This window comes from Indicator indicator, chromosome 9 (assembly GCF_027791375.1).
Source record: "Indicator indicator isolate 239-I01 chromosome 9, UM_Iind_1.1, whole genome shotgun sequence".
NCBI classification, from domain to species: Eukaryota; Metazoa; Chordata; class Aves; order Piciformes; family Indicatoridae; genus Indicator; species Indicator indicator.
The window spans coordinates 33,989,474-34,013,952 of NC_072018.1; the positions used below are offsets into that span (position 1 = coordinate 33,989,474).

Consider the following 24,479-nt stretch of genomic DNA (forward strand, 5'->3'; position numbering starts at 1 on the left):
ACTAGATCAGGCTGCCCAGGGCCTCATCAAGCCTCACCTTGAGTATCTCCAGGGAAGAGACCTCAACCACCTCCCTGGGCAACCTGTTCCAGTGTTCCACCACCCTCACGGTGAAGAACTTCTTCCTGATATCCAATCTAAATCTGCTCTTCTCTAGTTTGAAGCCATTGCCCCTTGTCCTGTCACTGCAGGCCTTTGCAAACAGTCTCTCTCCATCCTTCCCCTAGCCCCCTTCAGGTGCTGTCAGGCTGCTATTAGGTCTCCCCGGAGCCTTCTCTTCTCCAGGCTGAACACCCCCAGCTCCCTCAGTCTGTCCTTCTAGCAGAGCTGCTCCAACCCCCTGATCATTCTTGTGGCCCTCCTCTGGACCCTTTCCACCAGGTCCATGTCCTTCCTATATTGAGGGCTCCAGACCTGCACACAGTTCTCCAGGTGAGGTTTCACCAGAGCAAAGTGGTAGAACCACCTCTCTGGATCTTCCAGCAGCAAATCCCCACTTTGAACTTCAGAAAGCTACCAGGCCTGGAAGGCTGAAGGCATTCATGAAGGCATCTCAGCTGTGTTATATCCTTCAGAAACAAACAGCTCCTACCTGTAAATGGTCTCTCATGAAGACTGACATTGTCCATCAAACCTTAAACTCTAGCAAGCCTTTTTCACTGAAAGCTGTGATTTGTAGCTAGTTTTTTAGCAGCTTTGAGGCATGCAATCAATACCATGGAGAGTAAAAAAATCAGACAAATCAGTTCCTCTGCCATCATGCTAAACAGTTCATCATCTTCATTCATTTGAAAACAGTAACCTAAGCAAAAATTCTCACTGATTACAGAGGAACACCTCTGAGGAAGACAGCTTCACACCCTGAGCCTTCAGAGTAACAGTTACAGCACAACCACTAATACATCAAGCACATGTAGCTTCCAGCTGCATGTTCCCATGCAAATCAAGGGAGCTTAGGCAGCTAAAAAGCACTGCTGTGGGCTGCTCCTGAAGCCTTCCTATAGTGAAAATGTTCACTTTTATCCTGAAAAGTTCTTTGCTAAGACATAAAATTGGACTGCAAACTTCCCCAGGAGAGCCCAATCCTTCTGCTTGCTTTCTCATACTGACCAAGCTACACAGGCCCCTTGCCTTAAGTTCTTCTCCTGGAGTTCTGTTTACTTTGCTTCTCCTCTTTACAAGTAAGTCTGCACAGCAACATTGCAGAGAACATTTTCTGAGACTGTAAAAACACTGGCCATGATGGCAAGTGCTAAGGGGAATGCAGATTCAGATATTTAATTATACAGCCAATCATGTCTGCAAATCAGACAGCAGCTCAGATCTCACAACTTAATCACTTTAATTTCAGATTAATAGTTTATGTTGTCACAAGCAGTTTGATGTGCTGGAGAACAGCCTTACTGCTGCTGAGAGGAAAAAAATTTGGGGCATCCTTAGAAATATTCAAAGCCTGTCTGGGCAAAGGCCCTGAGCAACCTGACCCAAACTTTGAAATCAATCCTGCTTTGAGTTGAGTGGCTCAGAGTGGTCAGAGCTTTGGATTTCGAGACTTCCAGAGTCCTCTTCCCACATAAACTATTTGGTGATTTGGGATATAAACAAGAAGATAAATTACCAGCAAAAACTATGTCTTTCTCATACAACCTCAGAAGCCATGCCAGACACCAAGAGCATTGTGCTAGCTCAGCACACGTCTGGAAATATCTTGCCCAAAGGCAGCATCTTTTGTGATGCTCCAGAAGTGTCGTTGCTCTTCCTGAGCCATCCTGCATGGCTCACTAAAGGGCACTTTTACCAGCCAGAGGCACAGACATTTCCTGGCTCCTTTGGTCCAGGAGAACCAGATGTAAACATCACAATGCATTTTTCACTAACAACCAAGAGGAGGTGTTAAATAACCACCTTTTTATTCCTTTGGCCACCCACACATCTTGGGCAGCTTAAAACGCCTGAGTTGACATTTGCTGTTCTGCTTTTTCATTTCAAAAACGCCAGAGGAATAGCATAGGGCCCCATTAAAAAAAAAAAAAAAGGAACAAAGGCAGAGAGATTTGTGGTGAGGTTGTGAACCAGGCAGCTGATTTCACAGTACAGGCAAGGGACACAATGAGGCAGGAATCATTAAAAATGCTCTTACCTGTCCTGCAAAAAGCCCACACACGCCAATAATACAGAGAATGTTAAACACAGCCGAGCCTACGATGGTTCCAACGCCTACATCTCCTTTTGTGATAAAAACACCTGAAAAACAAGTTCAAGGCAAGCTGTGTAAATTGCAAAGAGCAGATTTTCTTTTTTTTTCTTTTGCCCCCACCAAAAAAAAATGCAGACCTCACACCTCATTAATGAATTTTTCTAAAAGCTTGGACCAGTTCTGCCACTTTTTCCTCGTATTTAATAGGGCAGTTTGCAAAGAAAGGTACTAAGGTGACTAAAAGTGGTAGAATTTGCTTTCTGAGAGGATCTGGATACTGTCTAATGAGAACCTTAGACATGTCTTAAGTTGCCATCCTCATGATTTTGTGATCCAATATTATGGCAATACATCATAAAAGACAGTAGAGCTCTGTGGGAGCAGCTGGTCAGACACAAATCTGCAGGACATCCTCTCATTGGTACTTTGCTCTTTCCTCTATCCCCATCTCTGCTGGCTTCAACAGGCAGGTGGAAGCTGGAGCTGATTCAGAGCTGCCTGGCCACTAGCTCCTTCCAAGCTGAATGATGCCTCTCAGGATGATTTGTGGGCCTACATTACAAGCTACTTTCAGAGCTCTTCTGTCAAATCTGGTTAAAATTGGTCAATGAGCTTAATGGTGAAGGAGATGAACTGACAGACACATGCATCATGGTACCACATAAAATTCATTCCTTAGGAAGCCAGCCTAAAAATAACATTCCAGCTCCTGCTAGCTGTCAGTCTGTTTAAATTCACTACTTGCTTTTAAGATTCCAGCAGTATTTATCCAACCAGTGTAGTTTAGACATTTTATTTTTTTTCCTCCACTTTATCTTCTTCTCAGAAACATGTTGCACAGTAGCAGTAACCCACCAAGTGATGCTCAGTATCTGGTGGATTACACCACAGCAAGATAATGATCTGACTGTTAGAGCTTCTCTAAGCTGCTTGAAGGAATCTAATTTTATTTGCACCCTGCTCTGGCACTGCCCTTAAGAGGAACACAACCCCAACTTTGTCCAATTTAAAGTTCCTATGTCTCAAGGCTTTGCTTGTGTTATCAGAAGTCTCTGCAGAGTATGCAGCTTTGTGTGAATTAATGTGTGCTCTGCATCTGATAGCTATGTCTGAAGCAGAACTATCTCCTAGAGAAAGTATCTAAATTAAGAATAATTCTCCTTGGTGATTGAGAACCCACCTTAACCTCCCCACTGCTGCTCTGATAATTACCTACCAACAGTGAAGTGGATGAGTGAAACTGCAAGAACCCTTGGCCTTGCACCAGGTAGCATCCATACAGCATCATTTTATTACAGCTGACTGCAGTCTCCTCTTAGCTAAAGGCTGCTGAAGGAGATTCTTGGATTTCACAGACTTAAGGACTGCTGAAACCCTTGATCACACTTCCCATAAGCAGAGAGTTGCTGTGGTACTGTGAGGCTCTGACCAACCTGTTGCTGTGAGAAAGCATTTAAAATCCTCTTCCTCTCTCCACCCTGGCCTTCCCAGAGGGAAGCAGTGTCAGAGACTAACCAGAGTGGAGGTGATAGCTGAGGATACAAGGACTTTGCCTGGGTGCCAGCCCAGAAGGCTGGGGGTGCAACCTTTCACACTGCATCCTGGAGACGTCATGGCAGACAGCAAGGGAGGGCAGACAGGAGGGAAGGCTGCACCTGCAGAGCTCATTGCTGTGCAGATGGGTTGTGCTACAGCAAGGCAGATCAAGGGGCAGTGAAGGTGAACTGCCAACTGGCCCTGGTGTGATGTGGTCAGATCAAACCACTTCCAAGTACTGTGGCATAATGCCACTTTTCCAGAGCCACTTCATCTAGTGAGGATTCCCCACAAATTCTTCTATGTGTGCCCACGAGGGAAGGGCCAGGCACTATAACAAATGTAACAGGCACTTAGCCATCCCATTGCAAGTGAGAAAAAACAAGCCATAGAAATGCAGAGGTTTCAAGAAGCTGCAGCAGGTTAGTTACCTATGACAGATGTAAACAGCTCAGGAGCAGAGCTTCCCGCTGCCATGAAAGTTGCCCCAGCCACATCTTCGCTAAGATGCAAGCGCTGCAGAAAAACAGATCAGAGTCATTGATTACAACACCAAGAGGATGAAGAAATTCAACTAGAAACATTAAATTCTCTGCCAAGAGTGGGAGACCGCCAATCTGCATCAAGTTTTATGTTAATACAGATTAAGCATAGGGGAAAAAAGTCACCACGGGCACTGGCTACTTACGTTAGCACCTTCTGACAGAGAGCACAGGTTGTGGCTCTGATACCCTTGTGAGGAGAGAAAGAGCAGTACTCTGGCTAACAGCAAGGCAGATTCAGCTCTTTGTCTCCTCCATGACCCCAACAAGACACATCTTATCTCACCTACTCATGCCCATAAAGAGTAGGGCTGGAGCTCAGGCTTGGTTCATGTCCAGCAGCCTTCCCCTAGTGTGATTTCAGCCTTGAACATTTAACCTCTCCTCATTCCCTTTCACATTTACCTCCCACAGACTTCCCCTAGCAGTGTCCAGGGACTACCTAAAAAACAGGGGTTTCTGGTAGGGAAAAACCCTACGCTATTAAAAAAAAAAAAAAGAAAACAAAAACCCCACTCCATGAAACCCTACTCTGTGAAAACTTCCCTGGCATATGCTGTTTCCTAAGATTTACTTGGTTAATTACTTCCTTAATGTTCTCTGCATTCCCACTGCTCCATCTGCACAAGTCGCTGCTCAGCAAACACGACAGGGCTGTTAAAAACCACATGCCTTGCTGGCTTCTTCCACGGCTTAATGAGGAGCTAAAAAAAGCCACCACCCATCATACAGCCACGAACTGCTGAGCTGTTACTACACAAAGCTGCCTTGCTCGCACGCGTGCAAGTCGGCGTCTGCTGTCGTGCAAGCAAGGGAGAAATGGCTGAGGGTAGTAGGGATGTTTCCCCAGCAGAAATCTGAAGCAGCACACCCAGCCTGGCAGGAGGAGGAAGCCTTCCTCCCCCCTCACCCCTCTGTAGCAGTGCAAGGTTTCTCTGCAACTTCATTGTTACCAAAGTGCATTTGCACAGAGACAAGACTGCAAAAATCTTCCCAGCAATCTTATCCAGGTGGAAATGCAGGCTGGACTAGATCACAGTATCACAGGATATCAAGAGATCATCAGCTCAAATCCCCCTGCCAAAGCAGGATCACTCAGGGTAGCCTCCACAGGAATGCACCCAGGTGGGTTGGAAAGTCTCCAGAGAAGGAGACTCCACAACCTCTCTGGGCAGCCTGTTCCAGTGCTCTGTCACCCTCACTGGAAAGAAGTTTCTCCTCATGTTGAGGTGAAATCTTCTATGCTCCAGGTTGAACCCACTGTTCCTTGGCTTATCACTATGAACCACCCAAAAGAGCCTGGCCCCCTCCACTTGACACCCACCCCTCAGATATTGATAGACATTGATCTGATCCCCTCTCAGTCTTCTCTTCTCCACACTAAACACCCCCAGGGCTCTCAGTCTCTCTTCACAGGGGAGATGCTCAAGTCTCCTAATCATCCTTGAGGCTCTCCATTGGACTCTCTCCAGCAGGTCTCTGTCTCTCTTGACCTGGGGAGCCCAGAACTGGACACAGGATTGCAGCTGTGGTCTCAGCAGGACAGAGCAAAGAGGTAGAAGAACTTCCCTAGCCCTGCTGGACAAACCTTTCATGATACATCCCAGGATCTCATTGGCTCTCTTGGCCACAAGAACACATTGTTGTTCCATGCAGAACTTGCTGTCCACCAGCACTCCAAGGTCTTTCTCTGTGGAGCTGCTTTCCAGCAGGGCAGTCCCTAATCTGTCCTGGTGCCTGTTGTTATTTCTCCCCAGATGTAGGACCTTGCACTTGCCCTTAAACTTCATGAGGTTTGCCTGCACCCAGCTCTCCAGCCAGTCCAGATGACCTCTGTTCCAACCCAAACCATCCTATAAGATCCCACAAAGGATATTCTAGGAATGTAAGAGAAGGAAACTCTATCCACTGACCATGCACATGTAAGAAATTTTGTACATGCTTTATCAGAGCCGAGAAAAAAAGGAAAGATGTGCCCTCACCAGGAATGCTTTTAAAGCAGGAGAGCACAGCATCGCTGCACTGCTGTACAAGCTTGTGGAGCCTGACTGAACACAGCTTTATGGAATGTAATTTTAAGCGAGATTAGAACTATTGCAGAAGAATCTTAGAATTGTTTTGGTTGGAAAAGACCTTTAAGATCATGGAGTCCAACCACTGACCTAGCACCAGCATAGCCATTAAACCACTTCCCAAAGTGCCATGGCCACAGGTTTCTTGAATACCTCCAGAGGCAGTGACTCCACCACCTTCCTAGGCAAGAACTTCACAGGACCAGAAGCAGCTCCTCACAGGCCAGTGTCCACTGGTGAGGGGCCTGGAACACAAGCCCTGTGAGGAGAGGCTGAGGGAGCTGGGGGTGTTTAGCCTGGAGAAGAGAAGGCTCAGGGGAGACCTCATTGCTGTCTACAACTACCTGAAGGGAGGTTGTAGCCAGGTGGGAGTTGGTCTCTTCTCCCAGGCAACCAGCAGCAGAATGAGGGGACACAGTCTCAAGCTGTGCCAGGGGAGGTATAGGCTGGATAGTAGGAGGAAGTTCTTCACAGAGAGAGTGATTGCCCATTGGAATGGGCTGCCCAGGGAGGTGGTGGAGTCACTGGCCCTGGAGATGTTCAAGAGAATCCTGGATGGGGCACTTAGTGCCATGGTCTAGTCGATTGGGTAGGGCTGGGTGATAGGTTGGACTGGATGATCTTGGAGGTCTCTTCCAACCTGGTTGATTCTATGACTGTCTGATCACACAATGGTCAGTCTGCAGCTCGGTGGTGTCTTCTGGAAGGGAAGGCCATCAGCCAAGGAAACCAGCTGTGCTGACTTCGTGGGGATAGTTTAATTTAAAGCTACGGTAGGTTCCTTGAGGACAGTTGCCAGCTAATTTATTGCAATGCAGATGATGACTCAGAGCAGAACACACAGTGCCTCCTACACTAGGAGGCAAAATCATCCTCTCTGGCATTTGCAGACAAACGGTTGCAATTGACACATGACGTTAGTTCCGTCCTGTAAACACTTGGTGACACCAAGAACAGAGAGGAGCGAGGCAAGATGACAAACTGGTTTAGAGAACAAGTGATAATTAGGGCTTTATTGTGAGTACATCTGAACTGAGGAAGAATACAAACATCTACCACAGCAAGTGCCTTGGAATAAATTCTCATCTCCACACACACATTTGGGAGCACAACCCTTTTCTTGGTTTAACTCCACAACTGCTTTCCAAACTAGATGAAGTTAAGCCAGGGAAATGGCATATCCTGTAGTGTTCATGCATCTGAACTGGGAGTACCTGGAGAATAACCATTGGTTGATCTCCAAGACTAGAAAAGCCTTCAGGCAGGAGATCTGAGTTCTTTTTGTGCTGGAGACAACAGTAGGAGGTAGTTGGATTACTGATGGTAGAGCTTAGGTCAGAAGCAAGTTATGACCATGCAGAGTTGTTTGCATGCTAAGCATGTAACATTTACTACCATACCCACCAAAACCTCTTAGATGTGAACTCCTGCCAACCCAGGTCTCTTCCCCCTACCTCTAAAGGTTATTTTTGGTTGTGACTTAAAACTAGTGACCACCCTTGAAAACACCCCAGGTCTTATCTCTTCATGGAAGGAGGAGGACTCAGGTGGGCTTCTCCCTCACAGAGCAGCCCTGACTCTCCAGGACAGCCTACACACTTTTGTGGGGAGGTAATTGGTTGGTGTGAGCAATGGCAGGAGGATCTGCTGACATCAGGCAGCAATAAAAGCTTCCCTTTCCTACAAAACTGGGCAAGAGTGGGTACTACCAAAAGGCTGCAGAGGCCTTTGAGAAGTGACCCAAGCTTTTTTCCACACATTCTTGAGTGCAAACATCAAGGACAAACCACAAAACTCTGGATGTCTTGAAAACAAGACATTCTGGACTGATAAAACCCAATTGGTAATTGGATCAGGAAACAGGAATGGACCTCACAGTGGCTTTCCCTAGATTCAGCCCTACAGTGCAGCAGCTTAGCAGGAGAGAAGCTCCTGCCTTGTCATCCTGTGATACCTGAATACTCATGCACCAAACCAGTAGCATTTCCTGAGGCCTTTTTTTTTTTCATGATGCACAAAAGGCTTGTATGGCAGGGTGCTGAACTACAAATATCAGGTTAGTTTAGAGGACACTTCCATCAGAGCTGTCAGCACAAATGATTTCTCCTGCCATGTCCCACACCTCTTCCCAGGCCCAGGCCGTGCCCATGCCCTGATGAGTGACACTTATGGCCAGGCAGATTGGCAAGTGTCTCCTCCAGCTGAGAGAGACATCTAACTGGCAAGACCAAACCATATTTTCTACATGCAAAGATTTCATTGCTTGAGACAGACGCTGGAGAGGGCTCCCAGTCACTTCAGGCACATGGGCTGTGTTCACCCTGCAGCTGTCCAAGGTGATTTAGGTTAAAACCTACTACTTGTCTGCTAAACTTTCAGTGTGTCAACCTTTCCAAAAAAAGGACAGAGTCCCTCACAAATGCTGGAAGTGCTTCTTTACAGCTGACCTATCTGTCCTGATGACCTATCTGTCCTGCTGCTTTAGAACTTACCCCAACATGAAATTCATGACTTTGAAAGTGAAGTAGAAGATCCATGATCTTTACTGGGCTAAGTCACCAGAGGTTTTAATTTATATCAAGTAAGGTCTTTGAAGAGACATATGCCAAGACAAACAAAAGTGAGGCCACAGCAACCATCAGAGTGTGAATGGTTAGAGCAGCTGAAGAGCCATCAGCCTGTGAACTCTTGCACTGGGCACCACACAAGCCAAGCTGAAAAGCTATGAGCATGCTGCACATCTTCAGTGTCCTGAACCTAAACCAGGACTTCATTTCTCACCAAAGTCCAAGCAGCCAAAGCCAGTTCTGGCATGGTCTGCTCAAGGTACTCCCTGCCAGTGGCTGGTCCTCACCAGCTGGGCTGTGGGAGCATGAGTGAAGCACAGCAGCCCAATCCTGTGGGGCCAGGATACACACAGGAGCAGGACCCAGCTCTCAGGCAGCCAGCTGAGAACTGAGCATCCCTTCCTCCCCTGCCTGGAGTTTTTGGTTTGTGGTTTTAAAAGCAAAACACATCTACATTTTCTTGTGCATTTTTTTCTTTCCCAGTCTAACAGTTGGGAGGTTTCTAAGTTTTAAGTTAATAGTACAGGAAACTCAGGAAACTCCATGGATCAGTATTTCCATGCAAAAGTCAATCAATTAGAGGTTATCATCTTCCAGGTCCAAGTAGAACTGAGTGACATCCCCAAAGGTGTAATTGAACTATAGCACTGTTCCCTACATGGGCAACAACCAACTTGCCAACCCTCTGACAGTCTCTGATGGCTGGATCCCTAACTCAAGGGCAGGACCATGTCAGTGGTGAGCAGCAAGGCACAAGCTAACAAGCTCTGAAGGGCTTATTACCTGGCAACCCTCACTGCTGCTAGCAGCATAGTATGGGGCTGAATTTGGAAGTCATTGCTCTGCAGAATGCTTGTTTTCACTGCATTATAGAATCACAGAATGGTAGGGGTTGGAAGGGACCTCTAGAGATCATCCAGTGCAATCCCCCTGCCAAAGGAGGATCACCTAGGATAGGCCACACAGAAATGTGTCTAGGTGGGTTTTGAAAGTCTCCAGAGAAAGAGACTCCACAACCTCTCTGGGCAGCCTGCTCCAGGGCTCCAGCACCCTCACAGTAGAGAAGTTTCATCTCATGTTGAGGTGGAATGTTCTGGCTTCCAGTTTGTATTCATTGCCCCTTGTCCTATCACAGGACACCTCTGAAAATAGAATGGCCCCTTCTTCTTGACACCAACTCTTCAGATATTTATAAACATTAATAAGATCCCCTCTCAGTCTTCTATTTTCCAGGCTAAACAGCCCCAGGTCTCTCAGCCTTTCCTCATCAGACACAGGTTCCAGCCCTTTCATCATCCTCCTAGCCTCCACTGGACACTCTCTAGTATATCCCTGTCCCTCTTAAACTGGGAAGCCCAGAACTGGACACCACGGCAGAGTAGAGGGAAAGAACCTCCCTCGACATGCTGGCCACAATCTTCTTAATGCACCCCAGGATACCACTGGGTATCAGAAGGGTACTATTAATAATTGCCTCTATTTTCAAAAAGGGGCATGATGCATATACTCAAGAGACAACTTCTAGCTTTAAGAAGGAGCATCAGCCAAGTTTCCCACCAGCAGACTCCCAGCTCACCTCCTGCACGGGAGGACATGGAGCTAAGCCAATGCATGCATGCAGCATTGAGCAACTAAACAAGAAGCATGGAGAACACTCATGGGCAACAATAAATATCTGATCACATTATGGGGCTCTGAGGTTGCTAAAGCAGCCCAGGAGCTTAAGTAACATCTTCTCATACTTACTTCACAAATCTTCTCCAACGAAGGGACAAAGAAATCATCGCAGACAATTGCCAAAGCATAAAACATATACACGGCCTGCAAGAGAAGAGAAGAGAGAAAACCTTGAGTCTGGAGATTGTCTCATAGGAACAAACTGCAGTGTCCTGACTCAGCTTAGGTTTGGTATAGACTTCTTCACACAATAAAATGCTCTTCATACAATCATAGAATGGTCTGGATTGGAAGGGTCCTCCAAAGGTCATCTAGTCTAACCCCCTCTGCAGTCAGCAGGGGCATCCTCAACTAGATCAGGCTGCCCAGAGCCCTCTCAAGCTTCACTTTGAATATCTCCAGGGATGAGGCCCCAACCACCTCCCAGGCAACCTGTTCCAGTGTTCCACCACCCTCATAGTAAGGAACTTAGGCCTAACTTAGGCTCTTGCAAGAAGAATTCACACAGCTCTCTGGGGATGTAATAGAAAGATATAAACTCTTTATCCAAAGGTTCTTACAAGCTATCAAAAGCTGCCAACATTTTATCCTCATTGTGAAGACTTGTTTTTTTTAAACTCTTTGGATATTGTTAAGCCAGACTTAAGTGTGACCAGCAGGACAAGGGAGGTGATTCTGGACCTCTGCTCTGCTCTTGTGAGACTCCACCTGGAGTACTGCATCCATTTCGGGTGCCTCCAGCATAGGAGGGACATCAAACTACTGGAGCAGATCTAGAGGAGGGCCACAAAGATGGTCAGAAGGCTATGAGGACAGGCTGTGAGAGTTGGGGCTGTTCAGCCTGGACAAGAGAAGGCTCTGAGGAGACCTTATAGCAGCCTTCTAGTACCTGAAGGGGGCCTACAAGCAAGGCTGGGAAGGGATTGTCACTTCGGAAAGTCTCTGTGCTCCTCTGTCATTGCTCATAAAAACAGATTCACAGATTGCATATGCTGACTGCATAGGAGTTGGACTAGACGACCTTTGGAGGTTCCTTCCAACCCATTCCATTCCATGAGTCTACGATTCTTTGATTTTGACACCATCTTGAAGATTCAGTGCTACACTGTCATAGAATCACAGAACCATAGAATTGTTAGGCTTGGAAAGGACCTCAAGGATCACCTAGTTCCAACCCACCTGCCATGGGCAGGGACACCTCACACTAAGAGCCACATCCAGCCTGGCTGCAAAAACCTCCAGGGATGAGGCTTCTACCACCCCCCTGGGCAACCTGTTCCAGTGTCTCACCAGCCTCACGGTGAAGAACTTCTTCCTAACATCCAGTCTGAATCTACCCATTTCTAGACTGCCACTCAGGACAGTTTCTGTGCTCCTCTGTCACTGCTCATAAACACAAATTAACATAATGTAGGGCATATAGCCTTACACTGCAAAATGGCCCAGAGGGCCACAAACATTACCAGAATTCCAGATCTCCATCTCTGCTGGGTGCAGCAGAGATGTTGAAGTTGTAGAGGGAGCACTAGCAGCTGACATGATACCACCAGATAACTGTATCAACAGAGGTTATGGAATCAGAAGGCTCACAGAGATTGTGCATTGTAGGAAGAAGGATCAGGAAAAGCCCCAGAGAGTGGCATGGCCAAATCCCGTTGAAATACAATGGGTAGTGAGGGCCCAACTTCAGCCTGGATGTTCTGATCTGCTAATCACATTAATCTGCAGGGGGCATGCCATCATTTTCCTTCCCAAACACGCAGTAATGCATCCCATGAACACTAATCTGTACATCAACAGCCCTGTAAGTTGAGCACATGCTCTATACGTGACACAACCGACAGTCCCAGAGCGCTGGGCATCATATGGTTGCTTGGGCTTCCTGCAATCTGCTGCTGCTGCTGGGGTAGCCAAGTTCTCCCCAAGGAGGGCAAGGCAATGGGGACGGAGAGGAGACAACAAAGCAAACAAGCACAGGCTTGAAAGCCAAACCAGGTCACTTCAGCATCTGCCTCCACACGTGGCACACAGGCACAGTCTTTGCCTCCTGTGTGTTCTTATCATTCTGTCAGGCCAGCTGAACAGTGTTCACTAGGAACACAACCAGTCTGGATGGACATCAGGTGCAAAATGCCCATCAGTTCCAGTTTAGGAAAATCCTTCTGAGAGTTTTTAAATGAGCATTCAAATGATGTGAGGTGGTGAGGGTTTGCACCGTCTCCAGCACGAACATGAACAGCAAGGCACATCCATGGCAGTTACAAAAGCTACACTACAAGCCCTGGTAAAAAGTCCCTTCCTGGGGCCTACAGAAAGCTGGGAAGGGACTTTTTACAGGGGCTTGTTGTGATAAGACGAGGGAATGGTTTGAAGCTTGAAGAGAGGAGATTTAGACTGGATGTTAGGAAGAAATTCTTTACAGTGAGAGTGGGGACACACTGGAACAGGTTGCCCAGGGAGGTTTTGGATGTGCCCTCTCTGGAAGTGTTCAATACCAGGTTGGATGAGGCCTTGAGCAACCTGGGCTAGTGGAAGGTGTCCCTGTCCATGCCAGGGGGGGGGTGGAACTAGATGATCTTTAAGGTCCCTTCCAACCCAAACCATTCTATGAATCTATGAACTTCATTGTGTTCTGATTTCAAGTGAGCACAACTACAACTGAAATTGGTGACAAGTGAATTTTCTTCTGTCTACGAGTCTACACTTTTATAGGATCAGGTACAAGAGAAAAGGCAAAAAGGGGACTGAAACAAGCAGGGACTACAAGAATTAATGTGAAGGAACTGCTGTCCTGCTCTCTGTAATCCCCTTGGAGGCAGTGAGGAATGCCATGCTGCTGTATCTGCCCAAGGCACTGTGCCAACACCTGGCTGCAGTCAGATTACTGTAAGTGACTCCAGCAAATTTTAACACCAGGCTGATAAAACAGATCAGGCTGAATTCAAACTGACTTATACACTTGAGCATTTGTTTTCAATGACTTCATTATTGTCACAAATCTGCTGGCTGGGAGTCTTGCCTAATTTTATTTAACTGGCTTGAGTGCAAACCAGTATTAAGTGTCCAAAACCCAAGGAGTACAGGGCTAGAAAACAGCTTGGTTCACAAACTAAGACACTGACAACTCCTCTTGATAAATGAACACATGAGGACAACAGTTGTTACTTCCTTAAAAGTTATTTGTAGGGGGTTTTATTGGTGGGTTTGTTTTTTAAGCAAACAAAATAATGCTTAGAGTTTGAGCCAGCAGAACACAATCAAAAACTTTATGTCAAGTCAGACTCATAAAGATTGAGCCCAGACACCAGTGCAGGCTATTTTATGTGGAAAGAGGGAACACAGCATCAGGGTGAGCAAGTCTGTTGTGCATGTCAAATGTGCAGAATGCAAACAGCATGGCTTTAACATTTTGCAGGTGACTAGGGGGTATCAGCTTCCATTTAAGTTAACTTCAGAAATCAGCAGAATCCCGCTGCTTCCTCCTGCAACACATGCCAGTCTGTGCTCACAGACAACATGGGAGCAGCAGGTTCAGCACAAGTAAAGGTAGCTGAAGCCTGTTCCACTTGAAAATAGCCATCGGGAATAGAGCAGCTGTTGGGGGAACGTGGGTGGGCTATGGACAGAGCTGGAGTGGGATGTGTGTGATGGCAACAGGGGCAACCTGATGGGCAGAACACAATGAATAAGCTTCAGCCCCAGCATCATTTAGTTGCATTCAGCTCAAAGAGAAGATACAGAGTCATAGCATGGTTTGGACTGGAAGGGACCTTAAGGATCATCCACTTCCAACTCCCCTGCCATGGGCAGGGACACCTTCCACTAGAAAAGGTTGCTCAAGGCTTCATCCAACCTGGCCTTGAACACCTCCAGGGAGGGGATATCCATGACCTCCCTTGGCAACCTGTTCCAGTGTCTCACCACCCTCACTGTATGGAATTTCTTCCTAATCTCCAGTCTGAATCTGCCCTCCTCAAGCTTCAACCCATTCCCTCTTGTCCTATCTACTCTCTTCCCGGCTTTCTCGTAGGCCTTTTTCAGATACTGGAAGGCCACTACAAGGTCTCCATGGAGCCTTCTTTTCTCCAGGCTGAACAGCCCCAACTCTCATAGCCTGTCTCCACAGGGGAGGTTCTCCAGCCCTCTGATTGTCTTCATGGCCTCCTCTGGACCCACTCCAGCAGTTTCATGTCCTTCTTAAGCTGGGGGCAGCAGAACTGGACACAGTACTCCAGGTGGGGTCTCACCACAGCAGGGTAGAGGGGGACAATCCCCTCCCTCATCCTTCTGGGCCCACTTCTTTTGATGGAGCTCAGCACACAGCTGCCTTCTGGGCTGCCAGCAACCATTCCTGGCTCATGTTGAGTTTTTCATCAGCTGACATCCCCAAATCCTTCTCCTCAAGACTGCTCTCGAGCCACTCCTCACCCAGCCTGTATTTGTGCTTGGGATTGTCCCGACCCAGGTGTAGGACTTTGCACTTAGCCTTGTTGAAGTCTTTAAGGAGGCCACCTACTTAAGACATCCTTCTTATCTAGAAAGACATTTTAAAATTGCAAAAATATAATGGTGCTGCATAAAAGGACTACAAATACCAGATTAATTATATACATTAGGATTGATTCTAAAATTATAATTCTAACAAAGAAACATCAGAGAAATCATTGCAACCTCTGCATCAAAAAGTGTTAAATATCTTAATACAATATCAAATAACACAAAATCAAATCTTAATAAATATCAAAATACATGTTTTGTTGCATAGGGCATAAATTATATTTTTTCATGTTTGTCCTGTTGTCCTTTGAGTTTCCCATATGAAGATTGCTTCATACTCAGATTAGAATTTGCATCACTGACCCAAAGCTAGAAAATTTTCAAAATAGAGCTTACATGCTGCAGGAGCCAGCAGTTCCCACAGCCCTGTCTTCTTGCCCAAAGAGCTGGGAAAGGAAGAGGTGACTGTCCCTGGCTGCTTCCCCAACAGACTTCCTGCCTGGGCATGTGGGCACAGCCAGCAGCCATCACCAAAGCCACTGTAACAGAGTACAGGGCTTGCCTCAATTCCAAATGCATTACAAAACCACCTAAGGAACAGTTACTGAAGAGAAATTAAAAATAAAACCCAATCAAACAACGAACCCACAGAGTACTTGGGGCAGCAGCAGCAGTCTGTGGTATCACCAATCTGTGTCTGCACTGGGGCACTGGAGCTGTGTCTGCACAGGGGCTCCCGAGCTAGCCAGCAGCACTGGGGCACCCAAGCTATATCTGCAATGGGGTACCCAAGCTGGCTAGCTGCACTGGGGCACCCAAGCTATATCTGCAACGGGGCACTCAAGCTGGCTAGCTGCACTGGGGCACCCAAGCTATATCTGCAATGGGGTACCCAAGCTGGCTAGCTGCACTGGGGCACCCAAGCTATATCTGCAATGGGGTACCCAAGCTGGCTAGCTGCACTGGGGCACCCAAGCTATATCTGCAATGGGGTACCCAAGCTGGCTAGCTGCACTGGGGAACCCAAGCTATATCTGCAATGGGGTACCCAAGCTGGCTAGCTGCACTGGGGAACCCAAGCTAGTTAGCTGCTCTGGGGCACTCAAGCTATATCTGCAATGGGGTATCCAAGCTAGCTGGCTAGTCTGGGGTACCCGATCTATATCAGCACTGGGGCACCCAACCTAGATAGCTGCTCTGGGGCACCCAAGCTAGTTAGCTGCACTGGGGCACCCAAGCTAGTTAGCTGCACTGGGGCACCCAAGCTAGCTAGCTGCACTGGGGCACCCAAGCTAGCTAGCTGTACCGGGGCACCCAAGCTAGTTAGCTGCTCTGGGGCACCCAACCTAGTTAGCTGCACTGGGGCACCCAAGCTAGTTAGCTGCTCTGGGACACCAAGCTAGTTAGCTGCACTGGGGCACCCAAGCTAGTTAGCTGCACTGGGGCACCCAAGCTAGCTAGCTGCTCTGGGGCACCCAACCTAGTTAGCTGCTCTGGGGCACCCAAGCTAGCTAGCTGCTCTGGGGCACCCAACCTAGTTAGCTGCCCTGGGGCACCCAAGCTAGTTAGCTGCTCTGGGGCACCCAAGCTAGCTAGCTGCTCTGGGGCACCCAACCTAGTTAGCTGCTCTGGGGCACCCAAGCTAGCTAGCTGCTCTGGGGCACCCAACCTAGTTAGCTGCCCTGGGGCACCCAAGCTAGTTAGCTGCTCTGGGGCACCCAAGCTAGTTAGCTGCCCTGGGGCACCCAACCTAGTTAGCTGCTCTGGGGCACCAAGCTAGTTAGCTGCACTGGGGCACCCAAGCTAGTTAGCTGCACTGGGGCACCCAAGCTAGTTAGCTGCTCTGGGGCACCAAGCTAGTTAGCTGCACCGGGGCACCCAAGCTAGCTAGCTGCACTGGGGCACCCAAGTGTGTCCAGGGCACTGGAAAATCATAACTCTAATGAGACAGCTCTGTGCTGTAGAAATGAGATGTGGCTGGCTTGTGACTGGGTGCAGAAATAGATAAAGACAGGATCCATCCAGAGTGACCTACATTTTCCAAGCAGCTCACACAAGGGAGGCAGCAGGTGCCCTGTTGGTGCACCTCGTTCCCATGGCTACACTGAGCGATGGCACTGGAGAAGCAGGAGGGCACCTTCCTTCACCCACTGCTTCATCCACTCCCAGCCCCCTGCTCAGCACGCTGTGCCCAAGCTCTGACACACTAGTAGCTCAACTGACCTCAACTGTGCACACACACAGTTTGCCCAGAGGAAGCTGGGAAAAGGAGAAACAGCTCTGTGCTGTCAAAAAGATGGGGAGAGGCAGAGCCTGCAGCGGGGCAGGGAGGGAGCAGGGAGGAAAAGCTGTCCATCCCACCAGGCTTTTCCAGAGAAACCTTAGTGATGTCCAAACCCTCCATCCTCTGCCATCAGCAAAAGCCTTACAAATCACTCAAGTGAAGCAACTTCTCTCCCCTGTCTCACAGAGGTAAGGGGTATCTGTCACCCAGTGTCCACGAGCATGAATCTAACAGCAGCTGTTTAAGATGACTACAAATTATTAAATGCTTTTAATTATTCATTAAAAGCAGGTATTTCCTTGGCTGTATAGGAATGCCTCTTCCTCCCACAAAGTACCAATTTGGCAGTTCTTCTTAAATGAAGTAGATATTAAAAGAGAAAGAATTGTCTTCATCTACCTAACGTTGGGGTTGTCAGGCTGAAGAGGGAGGAAAGAAGGCTCCAGGGAGATCTCATAGCAGCCTTCCAGTACTTGAAGGGAGACTGCAAGAAAGCTTGGAGAGATGTTTTATGAGGATTTGTAGTGACAGGACGAGAGGGAATGGATTGAAGTTTGAGGTGGGCAGATTGAGACTGGAGATTAGAAAGAAATTCTTTACAGTGAGGGTGGGGAGACACTGGAACAGATTGTCCAGGGAGGTAGTAGATGCTTCCTCCCTGGAGGTGTCCGAGGCCACGTTGGATGAGGGTTTGAGCAGTTTGGTCTAGTGGAAGGTATATTGGAACTAGATGGTCTTTAAGGTCCCTTCCAACCCAAACCATTCTGTGACTCTATTAATTTATGAATCAAGTCAAGGGATGGATTTGGAGTCTTCCCCCAGCAACAGCACTGCAGCTGCTGACCACAGGCTCCTCCAACACTACCTAAGCACCCAGTAGACAGACAGACCAGGGTTATTTAAACAAACTTATCTTGGGTATCTTTAATTTTGGCCTTACCCATGCACCCCACTTACACTGACTTGCTTGGGGCTGAGATCACAGAACTCCAAGCCTAAAATTGCACAGATTTCTGATATCAGTAAGGTCCTTAAAATAGCAGCTATTAAAAAGTCTTCTTGGCACATTTCTGAACTTTGAAGCAAATCCTTTGCCTGCCTGACATCCTCCAGAATTCCCAAGAGGATCAAAGACACTCTGCAGCTAGTAGATGAGAAGTTACAAACATTTCTTTAATACATTCAGGAAGAAAAAGTCACTGTAGCCATTTAACTACTGAGGGGAATTCTGGAGACCTAAATCTTTCTTTAAAAAAAAAAAATAATTAATCCATTTGAAAATAATTTTGAAAGAAAAACAAAAAAAACAAAAAAAACCCAAAAAATATTCTAATTTCCCCCTCCTACAGCTATGTCCTTAGGGGTGCCATAAGGATTTCTGGGGGATACTTCCAAGGATAAGATTTATTTTATAGGCAATTACATGAATGTCCTCCCTCGACCTGCCAACCCTGCAATACCTTAGTGTTTAGTGGCAGAAGGCAGGAGACCACAGCTGCCTCAGCACAGCCAGTCTGGCTGGAGTAAAGGAACTCACAGGAGTTTATTCACATGACAGCAGCTCACAGGCTACACCAGGGATTCTAAAAGGGATTTTACATAGAACTGAAGTTTGTTACGCTGGGTGTAATTACCAATCAGCTCTCAATCACAACTGAGAGCAGAAGCCCTTGTGGGCGGGAGACCCAGGTGAGCACAGCCAGCCCTGTGCACACTAGTGGGAGAAGAAATGCACAGTCAAAAAACTTACACAAAGGACGTGCAGGACCACAGCTCCATGCCTCCTGTCCTCATTTGTGAAGATGTCATTGGGGAATTCATGGAGAGCTGCAAAAAGGAGGTGAAAAAGAAAGCTCAGATGTTGAATCAGCTACTCAAACCCACTGCACATGCTGGCAATTATCATAACAAAAAGCTGCCCACACCCTTTGCTGAGCAGTACACCTGCAGCTACCACACCTGAGGCTCTGTTTTCCCTCCCTTAGTTTAACTTGTCCTCTGGCAACCACAGCCTTGCCCCAAACCTTTGCTGTGTAGTTTGCAACTGTGACAACCACAATGTTGTGTACCCAAGAATGCCTTGGGGAGGACAGATAAATTCAAAGAGCACAGCACTGCTCTCTAATGAAAACAGCCACAGACTGGGTGGTGATGGGTCACTGTCACCAAGCATTTCTGACTTAGGGTTTTATACCCAAAAGGCATCTCCCTTGAACTCCTGGCACCACTTTGGCAGGGTACAGGGCAACACATACTCATCTTCAGCAGGACCTAACACTCTCTAGGCACGCAATGACTTCCCATGAGTGCCCTCTTCTCAACAGCAGGCACAGAGGACATCTTTTAGGGCACCACCTCTCAGCTGTTTCTGTTCTTTATCCTGCCCTGGTATCTCTCACTGCCCTCACTGAACTAGTAACAGTCCTGAGATCCTGTCTTCCTCTCACAGCAAATGCTCCAAGGACAACCTGTTGTGTTTACAGCCAGCAGTGGCTGAAAGGGGATGCAGCCCAGGGCTGGGGCAGATTGGGACATTTCAGATCAAAGTGAATCTCTTCCCTACCTCTAGATTTATCTCTGCCTCCTCAGATCTTCAACATGAACAAGACATCTGTTCAGATGTCAGATGTCAGCAAGACATCTGATGTATGACACTAGTGATGCAGAGAAGGTTTTTCACCAAGACATATCAAATATTTGGGACAAAAAAAGCAAGGGGGCAACTCTGCTGTCACAAAGATTTCCATTGGGAGGGCTAAGTACTACTTAGGTACAGCCTCATGAGCTGTAACCCCATGTGCAAAGGCAAGCTGGAATCCTCCTGAAGACAACACTTCAACAGGGGAACATCATGTCTGAAATGCTGGAAGCATGTTTGCTGTGAAGATGCCATGAGGACAGGGCAGAGCTCTCACCTTCCCTGCATGCTCTCGCTCTACCCAAAGGCTGTCAGGTAGTCTGGGAAAGATGGCCAAGGCTGTGGCTTCAGCTACAGATCCAAGGCAACAATTATTGCCCATAGAAACTCAAAGACAGCGTTGGAGGAGTCCCTCAGCACAGCCTGTACACGTTCACAAGAGCAGATTTTTACCCACAGCAAAGGCAAAGGCAAAGGCAGTACAGTTCCAAATGAAGGATAAAGGCTTCTGCAGTAAGGCTGTAGGACTTGGGCAGACTCCACAGCCTAATTAGCTTCAGAAAAAGCATCTGCTGGTAGAAGTGAACCATGAAAGAACTCCATGCACACACAATAATTATTTCAAATAATTATATGTATGAAGCAGGGAAAACAACAGCCACCCCTATCAGATGCTGGTTCTGCCAGTAAAGCTGCCCCCTAGCAGGGTAGGTGCATCTCCTTCCTCCCCTTGCTGGTCTTTCATGACCACAGTCTCCTGAGCATTCTACAATGCCTTGCTACACGCAAAGGAAAAACAGAAGGCACTCCACACGGTCAGAAGGTGACATGCTAAAGAGGACAACCCCCTACCAATTCCTTCCACCTTCTCAAATGCCAAGGTGGCACACTTGGCAAACAGGCAGAAGTACTTCTGCCACACAACATGTTATATAGCGGGTTGCTGTGACAGGCAAGAAAGCAGGAAAAGTCCAAAAGGAGATTCCCCCATGAAGTATCTGCCAGTGATATGAAACATGGTAACCTAAATGCAAACTTCAGTTGTAAACCCTGTCTTGGGCAGTCAGCAAGGCTATGCACAGGCAGGAGAATGATCTAGTGAGAGGTGTTCCTGCCCATGGCAGGGGTGTTGGAACTAGATGATCTTTGAGGTCCCTTCCAACCCTGACAATTCTCTGATTCTGTGATCTTTGTATGCTCTGTTGCTTACACTTCTTCCTAAGCATTCCCTATCAGCCACTTCCAAAACCAGGATGCTGGATTAGGTGGCCACTATGTCAACTGCCCTAACTTGGGCAGATTTTTATACAACCAGGAGAAAAAACCTGTGGGGAGAGCTGATGAAAGCAGAGCAGTGCTGTCCTGGTTGCTCAGGACAGTAAGGAGCCCACACCTAAAAGAGTTTCACACTTCACTTTGGCTTTATCACCCAGTTTTAGAGAAAGAGAGTCACAAAGTCTTAGAAATGACACCAACAAGCATCTGGGACCCACTGTGTCAAGCCAGAAAACATGTCATCAATTTAGCTTGTCCAATGTGCCTTCACTAAGAGCAGTATATTTCTGTTAGATTAGCAGTTTTCTCACCAAAGTCAAGCAATCAGTCCAACAGCTGCAAGGAGCATGCACCTCTGTTGCAAATATGGTGTTGCAAGTCACTTAAAGATAAATTACTTCCATTTACTCAAATGCTTTATTACTCTTCTGGATGCTAATTGGGTTACAAAGCACTTAAAGATAGTCTGCCAATTAGGCTGCAGAAATGGCTTTTGGTTATAAACTGAAAAGGGTGAAGATAATGCTCTGGCATTCCAAGTGCTCCTCAGTATTTCCAGATTTGAATTGCTCAATAACCACTAAAACAACATCTTCCTTCTCATGGTCAATACCACACATTCAGCCTTGAGCTGGAAAAAAACAAGTTGCATTTTCCTGCCTTTCACATCATTACCATTAATAAAGCTCCAGCAATTGGAATTTAATTAGCAATTCCATAGATGATTAAATGGAAAAACAACTCAGCTCACTCTCTCAGCTCTGCTGCCTGTGAAGAAATAAACGAGCAAAAGGCAGCTACGTCTTCATTTTGGTTACTACTGCAAGGAAGGAATTTGCCTACTCCTAGGCAAATATGTCATGATGCCAGCCATTTCCCATGGAAAATGTCATAGTGAGTCCTAACAAGCTAGTTAAGAGAACCAGCAATACCTGTAACCTGTTATAACCAAGCAGGAGTCACCTGCTAAGAGCTGTTAACTATTTTCTTCCAAGGCAGAGCTGGTGCTGCCCAGATGCCATTCACCCTCCCACTCCCAACACATCTACCAGGACACATCATAAAATCACAGAATTACTTTGCTTGGAAAAGATCTCTCAGATCATTGAGTCCAACCATCAACCCAACACCACCATGGCCATTAAACCACATTCCCAAGTGCCATGTCCACATGGTTCTTGAACACCTCCAGGGATTGTGACTCCACCACCTCCCTGAGCAGCCTGTTCCAATGCCTGACCACTGTTTCCACAAAGAAATTTTTCCTAATATCCAACCTAAACCTTGCCTGGTACAATTGCAGGCCATCACCTGGTACTAGAGAGCAGAGACCAATCCCCTCCTCCCTCCAACCTCCTTTCAGGTAGTTGTAGAGAGCAATGAGGTCTCCCCTCAGCCTCCTCTTCTCAATCCCAGTTCCCCCAGTTGCTCCTCAGAGGACCCGTGCTCCTTCACCAGCTTCATTGCCCTCTGGACATGCTCCAGCACCTCAATGACCTTCTTGTAGTGAGGGGCACAAAACTGAGCCCAGTATTCAAAGTGCCTCAGATAGGCACAAAACTGCCAAACCCCACGTTTAGATGTGCAACCTAGTCAGAAGTTAGTCAGACAGATACCAGCACAAAGGCAGGAGTTAAAAGCCCCCAAACTAACACAAAACACGATGGAAGATGCAAGATAATAAAGTTAAAACAGCTGGAAGGAATTGATCTTTCCTCACCAGAACATCATCATGTGAAGACCAAATGTTTTCATCACAGCTTTGTTTGAGATTAAATGTTCCTGACCATGCAGCATTGCAAAGGAAACATGGGGACCTCTGTTTGTCACACTATACACAACAGTTTGCTACAACACACACAGGCATATGCTTCCCTCTCCCCTGCAGCTGTCTAGAACATTTTACCATGAAAATTAGTACCAGAGACAATGAAAACCCAATCAGGAGTCACTGGGAGATTCAGGGAGACTGAAGTGCACCTAAGGTAAAAGCACACAGCAAAAAAAACCCCAACCCAAACCCAGGAGAATTACTGAATACATATTGTAGTGTTCAGGAGAGAGGTGCTGGTGTGTCCTCTGAATCATCATGACAGCAAGACATTCTGTAACAGCAAACTGATTAGAAGTACCTTAGAAAAGAAAGTTAAAGTAACAAAGTTTAGGTCCTGTATGTGGTGCTGTAGAAGGCTGGAGAGAGACTTTTCCTAAGGGTGTCTAACAATAGGACAAGGGGGAATGCTTTTAAGCTGAGGGCGAGTAGGCTTAGACTGGATCTTAGGAAAAAGTTCTTCAGTACAAGGGTGGTGAGACTCTGGAGTGGTTGTGGATCTCTGCAAGTGTTCAAGCTCAGGCTGGATGTGGCCTTGAGCAACCAAGTCTAGCTGAGAGGCACTGCTGCCCACAGCAGGGAGGTTGGAGTAGATGATATCTAAGGTCCCTTCCAACCTAAGCATTTCTATGATTCTATGACTGAGAGAGTTGGGGCTGTTCAGTCTGGAGAGGAGAAGGCTCCAAGGAGTGGCCTTCCAGTACCTGAAGGGGGCCTACAAGAAAGCTGGGGAGGGACTTTTTAGGGTGTTGGGTAGTGATAGGACTAGGGGGAATGGAGTAAAACTGGAAGTGGGTAGATTCAGATTGGATCTTAGGAAGTTCTTCCCCATGAGGGTGGTGAGACACTGGCACAGGTTGCCCAGGGAGGTGGTAGAAGCCTCATCCCTGGAGGTTTTTAAGGCCAGGCTGGATATGGCTCTGAGCAACCTTATCTAATGTGAGGTGTCCCTGCCCATGATAGGGGGGTTGTGACTAGATGATCCTTGAGGTCCCTTCCAACCCTGATGATTTTATGAGTCTATGCAAAACAGAGCAAGTTCATCACCCCTGGCAGTGCTGGGCAATCCTGGCCATCCTCTCTGTGCCCAGCAGAAACATCTAACCTCTCCTCAGTTCAGGTTCCCACCCCATGCTCTAATGAAATGCAGCTTCTCTGAGGAAATGTAAGGTGCCCATCGTTGCATTCTCTCCATCCTCTGAAGACAAACACTTTCAGTGGCTTGCACTTGAATGCCTGCAATCAGACAGTAATGTATGCAGGCTTGTACTCCGCTGCTTTTTGATGAGACGCATCAGGTGCGGATGAGGACAGATAAGAGGAGAGCTTTGCCAAACACAGGAGCTCCTTTCTAAGAATGAAT

The 24,479-nt window shown here is 47.2% G+C and overlaps 1 protein-coding gene across 1 annotated transcript in view; it reads right to left on the minus strand.

Annotated features, from left to right (window-relative positions):
• SLC24A3 (solute carrier family 24 member 3) overlaps nt 1-19,194 on the minus strand; it is a 73,326-nt gene extending 54,132 nt beyond the window's left edge. Inside the window, exons 1-4 of the mRNA XM_054383878.1 lie at nt 19,123-19,194; nt 10,661-10,735; nt 4,165-4,249; nt 2,141-2,244 (exon numbers count right to left, since the gene is read on the minus strand). Coding sequence (XP_054239853.1) covers nt 2,141-2,244; nt 4,165-4,249; nt 10,661-10,726 — 255 coding nt within the window. The 5' untranslated portion in view covers nt 10,727-10,735; nt 19,123-19,194. The remainder of the gene's footprint in view (nt 1-2,140; nt 2,245-4,164; nt 4,250-10,660; nt 10,736-19,122) is intronic.
• Between the last annotated feature and the right edge of the window lie 5,285 nt (nt 19,195-24,479).